Genomic DNA, 22,423 nt, shown 5'->3' on the forward strand with positions numbered 1-22,423 from the left:
ATTCTGAGAGCCCTTAATTTTATTCGTTTTCCATTAAAATTAATTAACCATTATCGGAAATTGGTGGCCCCTAAGTGTATGTTTAGTATCAGGATGGATTGATAAAATCATGATCAACCGTGACTATAACACAGGAATACAACATGCACTAGCCAGACCTTCCTTGTCATCTTGGCCCATCATCCAATAGACGAGAACAATCAAAGTTTAGGACGATTGTGATCCGTTTGAGTGAGGACGTGAATGGGAAAGTGCTTTGGCATTGTGATGTTAGTCAAATCTTATAGCTTACTAATATTTAACAATAACAGCACAATAACAGCACAGTAAGTGGCGAAATTTAAATAGTGATATTGACAACAGCTATTGGCAGTGCAAACTTAAAAACAAACAGATGTATAAAATAGTTTCAAAGCCACTATAGATCCTAAGGTTAAGGTTCAAACCCATGCACATATACATTACGAAACTGAACATCCTGAAAATGGTTAATTTGATATTTCATTATATTTTCTATTGCATTACACAACTCTTAGCCGCATTTAAAATTACACCATTAAATGATATATCAGATAATATGAAAGAGCTTTTTGTTGCTTTATATTACATTCCAATCAGACCCAGCTGGGACAACTTGCCTCAAGATGATGTTCCTTCAAGATACCATTTAAAGTCTGAAAGTACTATAATCCCCAGGACCAGAAGATCCGTACCCATTGTAGGGTTGTGATGGATAGGATGAACTACCCAGTTGAGAGTAAGAAGACCTCAGCCCCGTGTCTAATCTCGCATAACTACTAGCAATAGTTTCATTGTGATTGGTTATAACTTCCTGTAACAAAGAAAGACAATTCCATAAACAAAAGTGTACTTGATAATCTACTCTTACAACATGAACTAATTACTTGAGGGTAGTAAGTACCCAGTCAAATGTCAAAATGATTTAATGAAATAGTGTAATGTATGTGTGAAAAATAAGAAATAAATCAGGTAATACTAATTAATAGTTGTGACAAAGTTGTATTCCTTAATTGATTAAAAAAACAGCCAGCATAGGAGGAAGTGGGAATATAATAAGGTTAGTAGATACGACCAGAAACAATTGTATATATAATACTCCCTCCGTCTCTAAATAATAGTCGTTTAAGGCTTATGTACGATTATTAAGGAAATGATTAATTGTGTTGATTTTGATGGTAAAATTAATATCATTTACTAAAACATCCTTATTAATTGTAGTCAGTGGAGTAGTTAAGTTGAATGAAATTCAATAGGGTATAATAATGGGAAAAAAATAATAAATGTTAGTATTCTGAAGTGACAATTATTTTGAGAAAAAGAAAAATGGGTAAAGGGACAATTATTGTGAGAGGGAGGGAGTACAATTATTTGCTACAAAAGAAGTGTATACATAACAAACAAGTTTAATAAAATCATCTTATAACAAATGAAATGAATATGGCAAAGAGCTGGGAATAAGATAAAATTTTCACATCTTTCTTTTAACTAGTCTTGTGAAATTGAATAAGTCTTACCTTGGAAAACCTAGTCCAATCCATCAGAGAAAAAAAAGCTCTAAAGGATTAGTTTATGCAGCTGTAGTAAGGGAAAAGTCGACATGTACTCGTCCAAACATAATGGTTATATGTTTCCAAAAACCAAAAGGTCACATGTTTTGACTTTCAACTACATGATATAATGTCCACTTAACAATGTCCCGGCCCGGGTAAGTTTATAGAAGTATTTATGAAATTTGAAACTGATACTTCCTTTGTCTGACTGTCTTCATTTTTTATTTCCTACTTCCCTATAATTAAAGTAGATTAATATATTGTCTCACATTTCATTCTCCTTTAATTACTTATTTTTAGTCTCACTGCAACTATCAAGTTGCAATTACCAATTAGTATAATTCTTCTTGAGAAAACAAGGAACATGGATATCAGCTAATAGCGTGTAAAGCATTATACTAAATACATTTACGCCTACGGAAACGAGCAATGTGAGTGTTAAGACCTGTGTCTACATTTAACACTTGCTGAAAAATCAATTACTCGTCCAAACATGCACATATGCCGATGCAATATGCATAACTCACTATCAATACCAAAAAAAGTAAAAGGACCAGAAAAATTGAACTTTTTTCTCAAGATAAGTTTCTACCTGAATCAATTGTTGTGCTGTTTGAACTTGGGTGGAGGTGCCTTTTATTTCCACAATGATTTCATCGGGCACCCTGCTCTCCTGCACAGTCAATATAGCCCCACTAGTGCGACGAATGTAGTCAATATTAGTCCCTTGAATACCAATTATGTCCTCTGCATAGGACAATGGTATTTGCATTGTTTGTATCACCTGATAGGGGAAACAATAAATCGACATGAATCATGGGTTTAAAATTTGAACCGCACGAAGTAAAACGAAAACAAAAGCCTTGCAAAAACACTTGATAAATAATTATGATACACGATTATTTGGTAAACTGATGGCAAAAGTACAAATATATTTGTTCATGGTAACAATGGGCACTGACACGATTAAAATTGGGTGCTTAGAAGTTAGAGTTGCTTACTGTAGTAACAATGGAAGCACTGGCACGATTAAACGCCGAAGAACGAAGACCAGAAATAGAAGAAGAATCTTGTCCATACAATGACATTGTCGAGGAAGAAAGCAATGAATCCAATTGACTTTCACGATCAGCAAAGAAAGAATCCCTCTTTGTAGAAAGAGGAATGTCAGCAACAATGCTAGGTTGCGAAGCACTATGTAGTGATGGTTTGTCAGCCCAGGCATCTGTCTGACGGTCTTGGGAAATTGTTGCATTGCACTTAAACAAAAAACAAAGGATGTGCATATCTTAGTGTCGAGAATCAATACAATGAAATCAGAAAAAGATGGCTTTCACATTTTCTTCGATGATATTTGAACACGTCACCAAAATAATGTTGCAATTTAACATACAAAGTATACAATGATATCGAGTTTTTGAGCTTAATTAAAAATTTGGAAAATATCAAACTTACAGTTTTCTCAAATAGGGGAATAACGCTACTATCAACCAGAAACTTTCTCAGGTGCCCGACTACGGCTTCCAAAGCTTTAAGAACCTTCAAGGTTTCTCCCTGCAGTTCAATAATCCTTTCATCGGCACCGACATAAGATGGAAGTTCGTCTGTCAGGAAAATGGTTTTTTATCATAAATCTCCCATCATTTAACCCAAAAAATGCACTGCAAATATTAATCAAGCATGTGTTATCAAACACAACATAATTCCCTTTATTGTGTTGATTCAAAGACATTGTTTACTGGTTTGACCTTTAGTTTTTCATGATTTCTCTCTACCTCTAAATATTAACTAACCGCCATTAGTCAACCCCCATCACTAGTGCTGCTACGGGTCTTCTCCAATCATACCCAAACCGCATAAGATTGTATGCCTAATTATCTACAATGAGAGAACTGCCCTAATTTTCTCTCTAATGATTGTATGCCTAATCTTTTCTTGTGCCCTAATTTTCTCTCTAATGATTGTATGCCTAATCTTTTCTTCTGTTGTATAACCACAAACATAAAATAAAATGAAAACTCATTCTTTGAAGGAAAATAAAAGCAGGGACGGACAGAGCTATTAAGAAAAAACTTTTTTTTATTGAGTTTGTTGTTCAAGTGAGAAAGGGTGTATTGACCCTTGAATTTCCAATTTCAGTGAGCAAAATTCACATTGCACTTAAAAGTGAATCTAAGGTGGAAACTTCATCAATTAAACTCATTTCAGAAATTAGCTCATTTTGCAAGTCTTACATGAGCTCTTGATATCAAGTTAAATTGAATTTCACAAACAAATTAGGCTCAAAAGAGAGGCATTTGCTAACAAATTTATAATTAGGGGAGAGAGGGAGAGAGAATCTAATGAAATGTATAGTACATTAGTATGATAAACATGTCTAATCGTAATGGTAGGTAGGCATTTTGTCTTACACAACTAACATCACTAATGTTCAAAAATAGCCACTCAAAGCTCCATTTAGCGAGGCAAAACATCCACATACATAAGCACTCAACCTATACATACTGGGTAAAGCAACAGGAAGACAAAAAGCTCCCTTATTTCAAGTATATTCCACATGAATCCAATTAAGTCAGACACCAAACACCAATAGTTAAAATATATTTCATAACACTTATTGAAACATTAGTCAATATGAATAAAAAAAATATAGCTGCTAATCAAGAAGTAGAGGGAACTAAAGCGCCAAGCATACCTCCCGACAAAACTCTAATAACAACACCTGTATTTTCCTGTATAGCTTTAATTGAGGAGCCTTGTTTTCCTATCAAATTGATAGCTTGCGTTGACGCCACCAATAAACGGATGGAACATAATGCAACCCCTGCAGCTGCTGTATTATTGTCATCAGTTTCGGATAATCCGGATATACGTTTAAAAATCCTAAGAATAGCATCCATTGCAGGAGAGAGCGGTGCCTCCAGATCCTCTTTTCCCGATATAAGCACCTAAAATCAAAATGTAATTGGATGAAATATCATCATCTAATCAAAGTGTAAACATTAAATGATGAAAGTTGCAAACTATATATTACAAAATTCAACAGAATTTAGTAGTGTCCATAAAGCATCAAGTCATATAAATCCTATAGAGACTCCACTACACCTACAAGCAAAGATTCTTTAATAAAAGCTTAGTTTTTAAAATAAATAAAGAATTGACTAAAATGAAATTACAAAACCAGCAATAACATAAGCATTAAACAAAAGTAAAAGAACAAAATGAAACCGAAGAGTTGGGCAAGTGAAATATTGTGTTTGAAGCTAAATTTGAAGTGAAATTTAGCAAAACAAATGAAACCCTAAAAAGATGATAATGAAATGAAAAGAAAAAAACTCACAATTCGATCAGGAGTACCAACTGCAGCGTCAAGAACACGAATGCGAGCATGTGTCTCTTCGCAAGTCTTCTTGATCAATTCCCCTTTACGGCCTATGATGATGCCAACTTTAACAACGGGAACAATTAGCCGGAAAACGCAGTGACCAGGCCAACCTGGCCATCTCTTCTCTGCAGATTCAAATTCGTCCGTAGTATTTGCAGCGGCGTCAAAGATTGTATATGATTCTGATTGGAGAGTGCCGTTTGGAATTGGCTCTACCGCCGTGGCCATAGGGAAAAGTGTTTAGAGAGGCGTAGGCGTAGTTCTGAAGATCGAAGTCAAATAACTTAAAAACTTAACCTTGTTGTCTCTACACTGTTACAACTACACAACCTCAGCCAGCAATACGATGACGTTTTGTTCAGTAACCTAACCGCTGTTTTATTTTTATCTTGGGTTTAGGGTGACTTAGTGAAAATATATCCCTTCATTTAAATTGACAAATACATGTTTATCGTGAGTTTAGCTTAATTGATAAAGATAATGCATAATATATCCACGCAACTTACTGAATTGAGAGTTAGTATGTCTTCGTATGTATCAACCCATTTGTCTAAGAAGAAGACTGGTAGTAAAGATTGTTGAAACAAAAATCTTTTTGATGAATGTTTTAATGATAACAAACCTTATGGAATAAACACTAAGTTTTATGAATGGTGATCTACTGATGTTTGCACTTGAGTCTTTTCACAGAAGTTGACAAGAAAGAAGTCTCTTACAAGTGCATGTATATACTCATTGAAAGAATACTAAAACGGTAGTATCACAAGCTCAAAGAAGATATAAAAAGAATATTGTTTGAATCAAATGAGTGTCCAGTGAAGATTCAACAAGAAGATGAACTTTCTTAGCAATTGATTCATCATTCTCACCACATTGTTTTCAACAATGCCTTAATGATTCAAGGAAGAAAAGGCATGCCAAAACTAAAACATCTCAAAGATACTCAATGGACAAGAAACATTGTGTGAAATCACCAAGAGAAGTTATGAGATAAATCGCATCAACAACAAAATAATTCAAGGTTAATTAACCGAGAATATATTGTCAGAGAAGAAAACATTATCAACTCCGATGAAAGAATGTTCTCATGACAAGGATGCATATTACACTCAAAATCAGTCTCATCATTTCATCAAAATGATTAGAATCAACTTTGAAGAGAAACCAATTCATGAATGAATTATTTATTAATTCACTCATTAATGATATTGGTTAGAGAAATAACAAAGAAGAAAATTCATGATCATATGCTTGGAGATTCTATCATAAAAGACTTATGATGGTCCAAGAATCTTCCATCAGTACTCAAGATATGATTTGGAGAATAAAAATCAATCAAAGGAATTGTGCCTTTGAGAAAGGTTTCTCATGTTCTACAAATATCATTCTGGTCATACAAAGTGAAGAAAACATCTTCATTTGATGGTTTTAAAAGGTAACAAAAATATTACAATTATTATTATTTTGTTATCTACTAATTCGTTTTGTGAGAATTTGTTTCATGAGAATGAACTGAGAACGTTCTGGCAAATACGATGAAAATGGAACAGTACATCAAAAGTGAACAAGTCTGCACAGCAAGAAATCATGGCAGAAATGTAACATTGAAAGATGTCTCTTGGGCCCAAATATGAGTTAGATCCATTTGGAAGCTAAAGGCCCATTAAGAATTAAATATCTCATGGAAGAGAGCACATGGCTTATTAAAGCATGACATCACTAAAGCAAAAGGACATGACATAAGCAGAAGTGGGCAACAAGTAAACAACTCATTACAGCTGGTTCTCTCACTCGCAAGCAAGCTACAGTGCAAGCAAAGCTAGGCAAATCAGACAGAACATTCTGAGAACATTCTGGCTATTTTTAAGAAGGAAAGAGAAATCAATTGAGACTTTGGACAGCTATCAAAAACGTGTCCAACAGCTCTATTTTCTCCCTTGATCACCAAGACACTCCTCATCTATAAATACAAGGGTCTTTGAAGGTTATAAACAAGAGTTTTGAAAGCAAACATTCTCTCAAGTGAAAATCATCACTACATACAAAACTCTTCACAAACAAAACAAACTCCAACTCTCTCACTATATCTTTGATCAACATCAAGAGTTTGTTCATCGAAATCTCAAACAAGAGTTGAGAAGCCTTTGAGGCTAAGAGATTGATTTTAACCATAATCCACTTTTTAAAGTGCAAATATCATAATCTCTTCATTTGTAACACATTCTAGATCATAACAGATTTGTGGATCACATATTGTGAGTGTGTTCTTATCATCATACCCTCAAACACGAGTTGAGTGTAAATTCAATCCCAAACCAATCTCTCATACAAAGTGTATTGTACTTCTCAAGTCTATTGGGCTTAATAGTTTGAGATAGAAAATACCAACATTTCTTTTGCTAGTGCGCAAAGAATTGTAGAAGCCTGCTGAGGTTGATAATACAGGTGTAACAGACTGATCTGGTGTGATCAAGACCTTATAGTGCTAGTCAGAAGTTTCTGTTAGCAAGACAACTATAGTGGATAATCTCACACGAGGTGTGGGGACTGGAAGTAGCCGGGTTTGGTGAACCAGGATAATTCTCCTGTGTTATTCTTCTTCCCTTTCTCTTTTATTTAAAGCTACACAATATACACACACTATCACACTCATATTAATATTTATTAATCTCCAGAATATTCTGGTCCTAATTAATCATAACCAAATTAATCCAGAGTTCTCTGGTCCCAAATTAATCATTAATATTGTTGCATTATTTTATTCAATATTAACTGCCTCCAGAACATTCTGGTCCAAGATAAAACAACTGAATAAATATTTAACTAAAGTTTAAAATCAGCTTATAATATTGTTTTATCATTCTGTCTTATATTAATCATTCTCGAGAACATTCTGGTCTGTGTTAAAATAACTTTTTATTTTAACTTAATATTGTTTTATCATTCTGCTTTTATATTAATCATTCTCCAGAACATTCTGGTCCTTGATAAAATAGTTTTCACATTTTGTCTAAAATATCATTTTTCTCATTCTACTTATATAATCATTCTCCAGAACATTCTGGTCCTTAACAAAACTATTTAATCATTTAAGGTATATTTAATACAGAACATTCTGGTCGTGTATAAATCAATTGTTATATATCTATTACTCTAATCTTGTTAGACTAACATTTACCAAGAACCTTCTTGAGTATATATATTTATTTAAGTTGCAGGACTAAATTTTAAAAGGGTCACAATTCAAACCCCCCTTTCTTGTGACTATTTCTTCCACTTCAATTGGCATCAGAGCCTGCCTCTAAGGTTTGAGCACTTCACAGTGTAAGAGGAAAAGATTCGGGAAGAAGTGATGTCAAAACTTTCAAATCAAAGTTCATGCCGCAAATGGAATGAGCTCGTCCATTTCAAAACTAAAGAACAAAGAAGATTCTTTTCTAAAAAGAAATCTATGATGGCAACTCGAGTTAACGTTGATAACTCAAAAATAAAAGAAGAAACCAACATGTGTCTAATAGCACACAAGGAAAATGAAAAGGTAACAACTTTTAAACCATGTCATTTATGCATAAAAATGGAAGATGATTTTGATAATCTTCTATATGATTCAAACATTCTATCTGAGAAATGTATTTTATTAAAAGAACACATTTCTGAGATAAACAAAGAAAAAGAGAAACTACAAATCTTGAATGATAAATATCTTCAAACTATTCAAGAATTGCAGAAATCTCATTTTAGAATGTCTGAACAACAAAAGATTCTCAATGAGAAAAATCTCGAAAATTATTCTTCAGAACGTTCTGAAACTCAGGACGAAAATTTAATTATAAAAATAGAAGTTGATAAATTGGAAAATGGTTTAACCAAGTTTGTAAAATCTACTAAAGCCTCTCAAAAGATCATTGGATCTGAAATGGGAATATTTCACAAAGTTGATTTAAACTTCAAAACTTCTCCAAAACAAAAACTTTATGAAAACCTTTTTGAATCAAAAAGGAAGGATGATAAAATCAAAAAAGGATGTTCATACTGTAATAAATATGGACACCTTCCTTCAAATTGTTATCATAAGAAAAAATTTGAGAAAGTTAAAAAAGAAGGTTCTTATAAATTTAATCATCCTAGATCAAAACGTTCTTGTATGGAAAAGATTGAGAAGGTTAGAACAAAATGTTTTTATTGCAACAAATATGGTCATCTTGAATCATTTTGTTATCATAAGAAAAAACTTGAAAAGATTATATTTGAAAAGTCTTTTCATAAAAGATTTGAATCATCTTTTCACACTAAATCACAATGGTCTCAAAAGGTTGAGATTGGTAGAAAAATATGTTCTTCTTACAACAAATCTGATAATCTTAAATCAGAATGTGATCGTAAGAAAAATTCTCTTGAGAAGATAAACACTAACCTCCAAGGACCCAAGTCACTATGGGTACCAAAATCATTACCAATTTGTGATGCAGGAATATCTTCTAAAATTCTAGGGAAAGCCTTGATTCTTGGAAAATTGATGCTCAAGAAATTAGTTTGGAGATCTAAATAATGATGATTCTCAAAACTAAATACTAAGTGACAAAGATCATTAACTTGGTTATTTGCAACATTTTATGTTCACACACTCACAATTTCACCTATGCTCTTTCACTTATAATTTTATTTGCTTATTACCTTATTTTTGGTATTTTTAACTTTATAACTTAATGGTAATTTAATTAAGTAAAAATTAAATAAAATCTGTTATATACATGTTTGAAATTTAACAACAATTAGTGTCATAGTTTCATACAATTGGTTGTGATATTATAAAATGTAATTGACATGAGTTGTTAGGAATATGTGTGTCTATTTTGTATTTTTATACAACATAGTTTAATTTGTTTAAAAAAAAGAACGTAAAAACTAAAATAAAAATTCTATATACATTTTCTTAAGGCTAATGGAATTTATTTATTTTATGTCATGTATTCAAGTTTTTTTTTTGAGATAGCTTAAAAGTATCTTAAAATCAAATTACACATGTGAAAACCAATGTATTTTCAAATCTATGTCATTCTTTTAAAAATAATCAATGATAGAGTTTTTGTATTATATGTGTACTTTTTAAAATAGTAAGTAATATTTGACATTGCACTCACCCTCTAGAGTTTTTTCAAAAAAAACAAATCCTAGGTGTGATAGAATGTAATTAGAACATCTTTGTATTTCTTTGTACAAGTATAGTATATTTATGTCACTAACCATGCAGCTTAACTACACTCGTTTGTGCACATTGTAAGTACAAGCACTATCCTCACGACACATAAATTTCACTCAAAAGAATTTGCAAGATTAGGCTATACTTTTGATCTGAAAATAATCTATATAATCTTTACTACTTCTATGTCAAAGTACAAAATATTTCTATTTTGATATAAGAAAATGTCTCTCAAGATTTTGTTTTGAAAATAACTAAATATGTGAAGTTTGTGTTTTAGGAAAATTAGTCAAGAGTAATTCTCTTTTCAAAGAAATTAATTAAAATTCTCTTGAATTTCTTCACATAGATTTAGTTGGGATCTTATCAAAACTACAAGTCTTATGGCTTTGTAATAGATAAGTATTATCCAAATATCATTTGAGTTTAATTTTAAAAGCTTAAGGATGATTCCTTAAAATTGTTTCAGTTTTTTTTATTACAAAGTTCCAAATGAAAAACCTCAAATTTCATTTATGTAAGGAATAATCATAAAATTATCTTTGACATGAGTTATCTTGTTCAAGAAAACTTTCAATCAAAATTAGAGTTTTTGAAAAGTATTATAAATACTTTTGGAGAAAAACCATGAACAATGCATCTTTGTGTTTTTCACTTTATTTTATCCAAAACTTATCAAGGTTGATCCTAAGTCATGATCAAATGATCAAGTTCTAAAAAATCTATTTGAAAGAGCTTACATGAGAAAGAGTAGAACAAAAATTATTCTTATGACATGAGATAGTTGATCATTCTAAAGAAGGAGAAGAAGATAAAGCTACTGATGTTCAACCTGCTTCAAAAGGTTATGCTTATTGATGCTTGAAACTCTCCATCCAAAAAGGAAAAGGTATGAGAAAGAGAAACATGTCATTCTCATTGAATCTCAAAGAAAAGTCGTCCAAAAAGGTACACTCATTTATAAACTTAATAATACTTGCAAATTGATATGCAATGTTATGTTATGAATGGTTGGATGCTCTTAGAAATGGATAAAATTATTTCAAAATAGGTGTGACTTCAAACCTTAATTGTATGAATTAATTTTTGTGATGTCTAATAAATGCATAAGTCTAATTCCTAGCCTAAATGCAATAAATCTTTCATTATTGTTTCTACTCCTTTCATAAAGATAGGATATCCATAAAAATCTTTATAAATCATATTTGATGATTTAAATTGTTGCATTATGTTTTATGTTTGATGAAGACATGTTAAGAATGCATTTAATATGAATTTGTGTGTTCTAAATTAAACAAGGAGTTGCCGTTGTGTCAAGAACAACTTTTGCATAATACTCTTTATTTTCACACTCATCTCTTATGGAATATCTTGATGAATATTAAATGTTTCAACATCATTTTGACGAAATTCATCTCTTGACATTCTTAAATTAATTTATTTTGATGTTCTTAAAATACATTTCTAAATAAGTTATTGTCATAAAATCCAATTTGAATCATTTTCATGGTTCATCTAAAAATTGGTTCCTAAATGACATGTGATGATAGACCTTAGAATTGGATCATAAAAATATTTTAATTGTATATTTCATAATGGTCTGAAATTTGATGGTGTTTATGAAATTTATTCTAGTTTATTCATCAATATATTCATTTCTTGATTATCAAGTGATATATGTTGAATATGAACTTTACAAATATTTTAATATGAATTATGAAAATTTCATTCTCCAATCATGTTTTTAAATGGATCCTAATTTAGGATTTATCTTTGAAATATTTTCAAAAGAAACACACCAAGTGTTCATTTGTTCTTGAACTTTTTAAAGTATCAAGAATGTTCTCGTCACAATGATCAATTAAAATTTTGCATGAAAAAGCCAAAAGAATTAACACTTGTGTAACTTCAGTTTGGCAATGTTTTAAATATATATTGATTGCATTATTGATCAATATCTTTCTATGTCAATGTCTTGTTGTATGCTTATTCTTGATCATGACATGAATACTCTAAAAGTAAATGAGTTAGTCTCTTAATCATAATGCATGATAGACTTGAGATTCAATACAAGAAAAATATCAAAATATCATGTTTTTGATAATTAAAATACAAATCATATGTTGTTCTTACACAAGTATGATATTTAAATATGTATATTCATGAATTGATTTATGATATGTCTTGTCTAAAAATCATGCTTCGAATTCTTTTGAAATGAATATTCTAATTTAAGATTTGTTGTTGAAAGAATTTCATCAAAGAAGTCTATAATTGTTTTAAATAAGAATGTTTTATGTGAATCAAAATTGTTCTAAGAAAGAAAAGATTTGCATATTTTGTACCTAAACTAATATTGAACATGTCCATGATATGAAAATTTAGTTTTAGCATTGTTGAATGTCTATCTTGCTGCACTTGCAAAACATTGAAGACATAAATAGAGATTTATACATCATTGGTGTATCACTATATGTTTGTGCATAAATATGTTGCATAAATACTTCTCTTCAAACTCATCTCTTGTGTTTAGAATCCTTTTAAGCATGATAACTTGAAAGATAAGTATCTAAGAGAACTCACACTTGCACACATACAAATAAATTTAATCATATACTTGATTGAGAACTTGTGTGTCTTTCAAACTATTGTGAGTTACATGTGATAGATTTCCATCAGAATGAGCAAAGACTCTTCTATAGATTTATCATTTAAAGAACTCAATATTTTAAGAGAGAATTTTTTGACATTGTGTCAAATGACTCTGATTTTATCGCTTCCACTAACTGAATTATTTTCTCTCGTTTTAAAAAATTGATGAAAATGATTAATTGATCATAATTGTCATTATTCATGAAATGATAAACTGAAATGCATATTAATCATGACATGAGCTTGATTAAGTTTGATAGGAGAATATGACTTCACAATAAAACATAATTATTATGTGCAATATCTTTTTGTTGTTTTTCCCACATCTAAACTTCATTTTTTTATATCATACCCAATACTTTTTGATAGATGCCAAAAGGGGGAGAGATATATGTGATGAGATAGTAACATAGGATGTGATGAGAGAGTAACATAGGATGGGGAGAAAACTCCAAGATGAATTTAATCAATGAAGAATGTAAAAAATTTACCTCTTGCATATGTTTAGGGGGAGTTTAATTAGAATGATAAGAATTAAACTCTTGCACGTGTTTAGGGGGAGCTTAATTTCATATCTATGAACATTCTTACATTTCTTATTATACACATCCATAAACCTTAACACTTATTCAAAAGAGGTTTGTCATCATCAAAAAGGGGGAGATTGTTGAAACAAAAATCTTTTTGATGAATGTTTTAATGATAACAAACCTTATGGAATAAACACTAAGTTTTATGAATGGTGATCTACTGATGTTTGCACTTGAGTCTTTTCACAGAAGTTGACAAGAAAGAAGTCTCTTACAAGTGCATGTATATACTCATTGAAAGAATACTAAAACGGTAGTATCACAAGCTCAAAGAAGATATAAAAAGAATATTGTTTGAATCAAATGAGTGTCCAGTGAAGATTCAACAAGAAGATGAACTTTCTTAGCAATTGATTCATCATTCTCACCACATTGTTTTCAACAATGCCTTAATGATTCAAGGAAGAAAAGGCATGCCAAAACTAAAACATCTCAAAGATACTCAATGGACAAGAAACATTGTGTGAAATCACCAAGAGAAGTTATGAGATAAATCGCATCAACAACAAAATAATTCAAGGTTAATTAACCGAGAATATATTGTCAGAGAAGAAAACATTATCAACTCCGATGAAAGAATGTTCTCATGACAAGGATGCATATTACACTCAAAATCAGTCTCATCATTTCATCAAAATGATTAGAATCAACTTTGAAGAGAAACCAATTCATGAATGAATTATTTATTAATTCACTCATTAATGATATTGGTTAGAGAAATAACAAAGAAGAAAATTCATGATCATATGCTTGGAGATTCTATCATAAAAGACTTATGATGGTCCAAGAATCTTCCATCAGTACTCAAGATATGATTTGGAGAATAAAAATCAATCAAAGGAATTGTGCCTTTGAGAAAGGTTTCTCATGTTCTACAAATATCATTCTGGTCATACAAAGTGAAGAAAACATCTTCATTTGATGGTTTTAAAAGGTAACAAAAATATTACAATTATTATTATTTTGTTATCTACTAATTCGTTTTGTGAGAATTTGTTTCATGAGAATGAACTGAGAACGTTCTGGCAAATACGATGAAAATGGAACAGTACATCAAAAGTGAACAAGTCTGCACAGCAAGAAATCATGGCAGAAATGTAACATTGAAAGATGTCTCTTGGGCCCAAATATGAGTTAGATCCATTTGGAAGCTAAAGGCCCATTAAGAATTAAATATCTCATGGAAGAGAGCACATGGCTTATTAAAGCATGACATCACTAAAGCAAAAGGACATGACATAAGCAGAAGTGGGCAACAAGTAAACAACTCATTACAGCTGGTTCTCTCACTCGCAAGCAAGCTACAGTGCAAGCAAAGCTAGGCAAATCAGACAGAACATTCTGAGAACATTCTGGCTATTTTTAAGAAGGAAAGAGAAATCAATTGAGACTTTGGACAGCTATCAAAAACGTGTCCAACAGCTCTATTTTCTCCCTTGATCACCAAGACACTCCTCATCTATAAATACAAGGGTCTTTGAAGGTTATAAACAAGAGTTTTGAAAGCAAACATTCTCTCAAGTGAAAATCATCACTACATACAAAACTCTTCACAAACAAAACAAACTCCAACTCTCTCACTATATCTTTGATCAACATCAAGAGTTTGTTCATCGAAATCTCAAACAAGAGTTGAGAAGCCTTTGAGGCTAAGAGATTGATTTTAACCATAATCCACTTTTTAAAGTGCAAATATCATAATCTCTTCATTTGTAACACATTCTAGATCATAACAGATTTGTGGATCACATATTGTGAGTGTGTTCTTATCATCATACCCTCAAACACGAGTTGAGTGTAAATTCAATCCCAAACCAATCTCTCATACAAAGTGTATTGTACTTCTCAAGTCTATTGGGCTTAATAGTTTGAGATAGAAAATACCAACATTTCTTTTGCTAGTGCGCAAAGAATTGTAGAAGCCTGCTGAGGTTGATAATACAGGTGTAACAGACTGATCTGGTGTGATCAAGACCTTATAGTGCTAGTCAGAAGTTTCTGTTAGCAAGACAACTATAGTGGATAATCTCACACGAGGTGTGGGGACTGGAAGTAGCCGGGTTTGGTGAACCAGGATAATTCTCCTGTGTTATTCTTCTTCCCTTTCTCTTTTATTTAAAGCTACACAATATACACACACTATCACACTCATATTAATATTTATTAATCTCCAGAATATTCTGGTCCTAATTAATCATAACCAAATTAATCCAGAGTTCTCTGGTCCCAAATTAATCATTAATATTGTTGCATTATTTTATTCAATATTAACTGCCTCCAGAACATTCTGGTCCAAGATAAAACAACTGAATAAATATTTAACTAAAGTTTAAAATCAGCTTATAATATTGTTTTATCATTCTGTCTTATATTAATCATTCTCGAGAACATTCTGGTCTGTGTTAAAATAACTTTTTATTTTAACTTAATATTGTTTTATCATTCTGCTTTTATATTAATCATTCTCCAGAACATTCTGGTCCTTGATAAAATAGTTTTCACATTTTGTCTAAAATATCATTTTTCTCATTCTACTTATATAATCATTCTCCAGAACATTCTGGTCCTTAACAAAACTATTTAATCATTTAAGGTATATTTAATACAGAACATTCTGGTCGTGTATAAATCAATTGTTATATATCTATTACTCTAATCTTGTTAGACTAACATTTACCAAGAACCTTCTTGAGTATATATATTTATTTAAGTTGCAGGACTAAATTTTAAAAGGGTCACAATTCAAACCCCCCTTTCTTGTGACTATTTCTTCCACTTCAAAGATCCTACATTCAAAGGCCATTCAAAACCACTATCCATAGATCTCGGGTCCAAAAGAATCAATAGTGTAAAGGTATATATATATGGTGAATGCTAATATACACACACTCAAAAATTAAAAGGTGTGTATTAGCATTGTACACATTTTTGTTTTGGACTAAAAACGCAAACATCCTTTTTAAAAAGGCGTTTAATTCAATGGGCAGCACCGGAATTCTTCCTTGCAACTAATTGACCACTTTATTGATTTATTATGAATCCAAAGTTGCAGCTCACGTGACAGTTTTAATTAAAAACTGTCAGAGGAAGAATTCAGAAGGAAAAAAAACATGTTCTTCTTTGTCGTGCTTCCGCCATTGCCGTTTCTCTCTTTCTCTTCAACATCGTCGTGTCCGCCGTGTCTCAGCCTCGCCTCTCTTCGATCCCATCCCATGGCTCATTTGTCAGTTTCAACATCGGGACGCCATCTACGTGAATCTCAACTCAAGGTTGTCGGAAGAGATGGCGGAGGACTCGATAAAGTGGATCTCACCGCCGCCATCGCCACGGGACCGACGACAATGAGGAAGACGTGGCATTAAGGTGAGGACTGAGGAGCAGTCTGCGACGGTCATGACTCATGAGTTGAGGAAAGAGAAGGTTTGGTACTCAGATGGGATAATCATTGATTAAGGAGAGAGAATAAATAAATAAAAGCAAAATTACTTTACTGCCCATTGAATGAAACATGTTTTTAAAATGATGTTTGGGTTTTTAGTCCAAAACAAAAATGTGTACAATGCTAATACACACCTTCTAATTTTTGAGTGTGTGTGCATTAACATTCCCATATATATATATATATATATATATATATATATATATATATATATAGAGAGAGAGAGAGAGAGAGAGAGAGAGAGAGAATGAAAGGCATAACAATTCAATAATGGTTCGCTATCAACTTGATAGCTAGTCTAGTTTACCCATTCTTGAGTGTGTTTTGCCTCCTGCCCGAAAAGGACTTCTTCCATTATAATCTACCTAATCACAATATATAAGGCAGCACCACAAGATTTCACGAAGCATCAATCCTAACAAGTTCATTGCCCCACTACTATGGGATTACCAGACCATGACATTCACATCACTTATATAGTGGCGCAACCATGACGACCTCGTCACTTTCTAATTTCCCAACCATTGTGATCTTTGCCACTTACCCAACTAAATAACCATGACGAGTTTACCTGAATATGATTGTGAAATTCTACTTATTTTAATCACACCCAATGAGGATCAATATTAATAGTATTTGCAGACTCTAACATGTTTTTTGAGTCACTTATGATTTGCCCCTAACGGACATGGATACATTTCGAATGTTTAGTTTGCATTAGTGTGATACTAATTCATGGTAGAAATGGTTACTCTCCTTTGAGAGTTTTTATTATACAAATTTATAAATTAGTGCATGAGGCGCACAAACTGCTTGATTGATTTACAATGAATCTAGGCTAGCTCTCACTTTAAGAGAATTTACAATATGTTCCTAAATCATTGGTCTTGACTTTTACAATTGATTTGTTTTCCTATTAAGAACATAAGACTTTATATTATAAGCGTGGTGTTTGTAAACACTCCCGGTGGTTGTTGAAATCTCCACACTGGTTTTGGTTAGAAACAGAGTTATACTTGTTTGCGTTACTGCGAGTTGTGGGTTAAGAAACCTGTTACCGTGTTGGCGACCATTTTCAATTGTCGTTCCTTTAAATGTGAATTCAAACTTGTCTATGGTTTGCTTAGATGTCTGGGGGGAACTTGCACATCTCTTTCTTTTGCAATATGGTTTTGTTTGGTTCGTTGGTTTGTGTGCTTTTGATGTATATTGTCTCTACGCATATGGTTTCATTAACTGGATTTTTGTCTGGGATGTTTTGCCACTTTTGTTATCATTTGTTGTAATGCCATTCCAGGGTTGATCACGTGGTTGTCGGGTCAGGTTCACGCCCCCCCTCCTTCGAGATTTAAGTAATACTGGTGGATACGATTTAAGTAATATATGTAGTATGATGATATTGTACTTTTTTTTGGTAGAAAGTATGATGAGATTATTATGTTGAAAATAGAAAAAATTATGAGAATTCGGAAAACAAATACATTTAACATATTGAAAAACCGTTATGAATAAAATAAAATAAAAAACATGTTTAGCTGGATAGAATTAAAACTTATATGCGTAGTTTATTGAGATATTTTTGCTACGTAAAAAATAGGTTTTTAATTAATAATTTTGTTAATTTGATAGTAGATCATTTGTATGACCTTTTTTTTTATCAAGCACATGTGCATGATAAAAAATATATAAATTAAATAATTTTCCATAATAATAAATAAATTTTAAGAAACAAATTATCTTAAAATTTACTTTTTATAGTTATATTAAAATTAAATTAGACTTTAATTAATTTGACTAAAAAATATATATAAATTCATTACAAAAGTAAATTATATATTTAATTGATAAGGTCAAAGGTAATATACCTTATTTTTTGAGATATTTATGACAAATAAAAAAATCAGATATGAAAAGTATAAAAAACATAGAAGTATCGATAAAAAAATATAAATTTAAGAAATCAAAAATTAATTCAAAATTATTAAAATATTTTTTTAATAGATAGGGTCAAAGTAATATATGTAGTATGCTGAAATATTTGTGCAAAATAAGAAAATATCGTTTTGAAAACATGAATAATAAATGTTGAAATTTCATGTGGCATAAAACATCTGACTTAAATCTCGTGAGCATAGCTCAGTTGATAGAAATAATGCATTACTATATGCAGAAGTCGAGGTTCGAATCTCGAAATCCCAATTATTCACTTTATAAAGTGAATTCTAACCGCTATGTTACTTGAAAAAAAAAATCTTACGTAACTTATTTTAACCTTCCAATTTTTAGAGGAAGAGGGCCTAATAGTCAAGAGTTCGGTAAAGAAATAAGTAAATGTTCAAGAGTAAACTACTTTTGAGCATTTACTCTTTTTTTCTTTAAAAAAAAAAGTAAATGTTCAAGAGTAGTTTCAGCTCAATCACTTTGTTCTTACTTTATATATATGCACGTTTTTTATTGATATAAAGTCTAGGTGGGTGGGAGTTGAACTCATAACCTTGTACGTGAGTCAACTACTTACCCAACATAACCAACCTTCATTCTTTCAAAACCAAAAGCCATAACCAACCTTCGTGACGATGATTTTTATTTAATACTTTTATTAATTTATAGGTAGCACATGTGCCTAATATTTTTTCGTATCAAGTACATGTGCTTGATAATAAAAATACAAATTCAATAATTTTTCAAAATTATAAATAAATTTGTCAAAACAAATTATGTTAATTTTTATTGGTGTATCAAAATTAAATTTGATATTAATTAATTCTACCAAATAGTAATTATAAATTAGATAAAAAAATCAAATGATATATTTACTAGATAAGATAAAAAATAGTATACCTAGTTTGTTGAGATATTTAATTCAAATAAAAAAATCAGTCTTGAAAAGTAGAAAGAAAAAAAAACAAAATTAATGAAAAAAATTAAAAGAAAATTAAATTTATTCAATAAAAAGTAAACATAATTTATTGATAAAAAAAACTAAATAAATATTTTAATGGACATGGTCAAAGTAAAATATGTAGTCTATTAAATTTAAAATATTCATACAAAATGAAAAGTAGTAAAAAATATTAAGAAAAACATACGAGACACGTAACATTGAAAACTTTACTTTACATAATTATATTTAATAATAAAAAAAATATGATAAGTTCTACTGTGATAGGAACAATTTCGGTCCATTAATATTTTTTTTTTTTGAAAGGCGGTCCATTAATAATAATATGAGGAGATTTTTATTTTGTTCTTATTTCCCAAAATTATTTGATTGTCGTTTATGCAAAAAAAAATATAAACATGCGCAATAAAATAGATAAAAAATAAATTGCAATGAAAAAAATGGCATATAGGAACTATAATTCATGTCTTTCCCAATTTTTGTGTATATTTTGTCTTCCAATTTTCTCCTTTATTTTAAATACTTTATTTAAAGTTTTATTTTTCTTCTTTATCTAATAAAAATGGTTTAAGTTTAAAAAATCAAACCTAACCTAAGCGTAATTTAAGTTTGAATTAAAAATATAGTAACTATAGTAACATGTAGAGAAAATTATTTACATTTCATTAGACAGATAAACTTATTTAAAGACTGGTATAATAATTGTTAAAGATTTTATTGGGGCGTCTATTTTGTGTCATCCTTCTTTGATTATTTGCGTTGTTTTGGGTAGTGTGGTACTTTCCTACTCTTTTTATTTGTGGCACAACTTGTATTTTAAATAGTCATTTATTTAAATTGATAGCGTACATAACAAATTCAAGTATTTGACGCGCTATTAGCAAGGTTGTGGACGTTCTTAGCCAAGATTCACTTGTTGAGTTGATGGAGGCCATATATCTATTTATTACGACAAGTGGATAAATATGATGTTTATCTTTGTAATGTAGTTCCCTATGTTGATATCAGTGATACCAATCTCTGTCTTTGCAATATTTTTGATAATGGTGTGTGGAGCTTCAATGGACTTTATACTCAGCTTTCTCCTTTTTATCAAGATTGTATTCGTGGCTTTACTTTTGATCATGACACTGATGATAAACTCATTTGGAGTGACACTTATAATGGTGAGTATTCGGCTAACTTAGTCTATAAGGGGCTTGATCGTCATCTTCATCAACATGTAACACCCATTATTTGTTGGAATTGGAATTGACATCTTCTTATATTTGAAAACTTACTCACTTTTGGTGGTTAGTGATGCAAGGGAGTCTCCTTACTAATGTTTTCATAGGCTATGAACACCTTACAATTGATACAACATGTCATAGATGTGGTACGATTGTTGAAGATGATATTCACACTTGTCGTGATTGTCCTAGTGATATGTCCATTTGGAGGTCTATCCATCTGAATAAGCTAAGTGACTTTCTCATGCAATATTGTCGAACTTGGTTCAAACATCATGATACTCTTGCATTGTGACCTTTATTTATCACGACCTTTTGGAAGATTTGGAGGAACATAAATAAAGAGATCTTTCAAATGGTAAAGAAAGACAACTGAGCCTCGTTTATTAGTATTTTCTTATATCATTCTTTTATGGTTAGTGTTTTGGGCTAGAACAAGAATCACCATGAGCTCCACCAATGGAGATGGTACCATCCTCTTGAAGGATGCATCAAGGTTAATGTCGACGGTTCTTATTTTAGTAACCTAGGTGTTGCAGGCTTTTGAGGAATGATTTCAAAATTTTGATTCACGACTTCTCTGGATGTTGTGGTATCGCGTCTAATCTGCTTGCTTAACCCACATCAATTTGGAGAGGACTTCAATTGACTTAGAACCTTCGTTATAGAGATATTATTGTAGAATCTGACTCTAAGTCAATGTTAGACTTGATCATTGATGTCTAACCTAAGGATTTTGACCCTCATTCAACTTTAATTTCTATTCATAGAAAGTTCACATCTCTTCCTTGATTGGTTTTTATGATTCATTATTTAAGTGAAGGTAACAAATGTGTTGATTTGTTGGCCAATTTTGGTGCAAAGAATGTCGACATCTATAGAGTTGGATCTTGTCTTGCTTGTTGACGCTTCCTAGGGTGTTTAGGCAATGAGTTGATTAGTTTTCCTCTTTTGTGTATTTCCTTTCCCTCTTATAAGAAAAAAATGATAGAGTGCATCGATACAACATAACTTTGAAGTCGCTAAAAATGAAAAAGGCGAATCTCTGAACAAACTTAAAATATCAAGGTTATTAACATAAAACAGAAAAATGCATAAATTGACAAATATGACTATATTCAAGTGCTCGTAATACCCCATGCCTCCATATATGAAACATTAATGATGTCAAATCCATTTATTGAATTTACACTAAATCGAAACTAATCTTTCAACCTGAATCAAATGAACATCGCACACTAAGACGAGAAATCAAAACAACAAAATAATAATAAAAAATACGAAAGAAAAACTAGATATATGTGAAAATCAATCATTTAACTGAGAGAGAGAGAGAGAGAGAGAGAGAGAGAGAGAGAGAGAGACTTCAAGGGGATGGTTTAAGGCCAAAACTAATCCTAAATCATCCATCTCCAGTGGATCAAAAGGAATACAAAATGGTGACAACTACTAGGT

The 22,423-nt window shown here is 31.2% G+C and overlaps 1 protein-coding gene across 1 annotated transcript; it reads right to left on the minus strand.

The window, feature by feature from the left end:
- Positions 1-366: 366 nt before the first annotated feature.
- LOC146903066 (RNA-binding KH domain-containing protein PEPPER-like) lies at positions 367-5,214 on the minus strand. Its single transcript, XM_085732760.1, has 6 exons — positions 4,912-5,214; positions 4,267-4,519; positions 3,027-3,175; positions 2,573-2,830; positions 2,164-2,355; positions 367-832 (listed from the first exon to the last, which is right to left on the minus strand). The coding sequence occupies exons 1-6, from the start codon at positions 5,182-5,184 to the stop codon at positions 668-670; spliced, it is 1,290 nt and encodes a 429-aa protein (XP_085588886.1). The 5' UTR covers positions 5,185-5,214; the 3' UTR covers positions 367-667.
- Between the last annotated feature and the right edge of the window lie 17,209 nt (positions 5,215-22,423).

This window comes from Medicago sativa, chromosome 8 (assembly GCF_051527215.1).
Source record: "Medicago sativa cultivar Bolivia chromosome 8, Bolivia_mono, whole genome shotgun sequence".
NCBI classification, from domain to species: Eukaryota; Viridiplantae; Streptophyta; class Magnoliopsida; order Fabales; family Fabaceae; genus Medicago; species Medicago sativa.

Coding starts and splice junctions, on each gene's coding strand:
- LOC146903066 (XM_085732760.1), bottom strand. CDS start 5,184: ATGGCCACGGCGGTAGAGCCAATTCCAAACGGCACTCTCCAATCAGAA. Junction 4,520..4,911: donor TTGGTACTCCTGATCGAATT/GTGAGTTTTTTT, acceptor TTTTGATTTTAG/GTGCTTATATCGGGAAAAGA. Junction 833..2,163: donor CAGCACAACAATTGATTCAG/GTAGAAACTTAT, acceptor TCTTTGTTACAG/GAAGTTATAACCAATCACAA.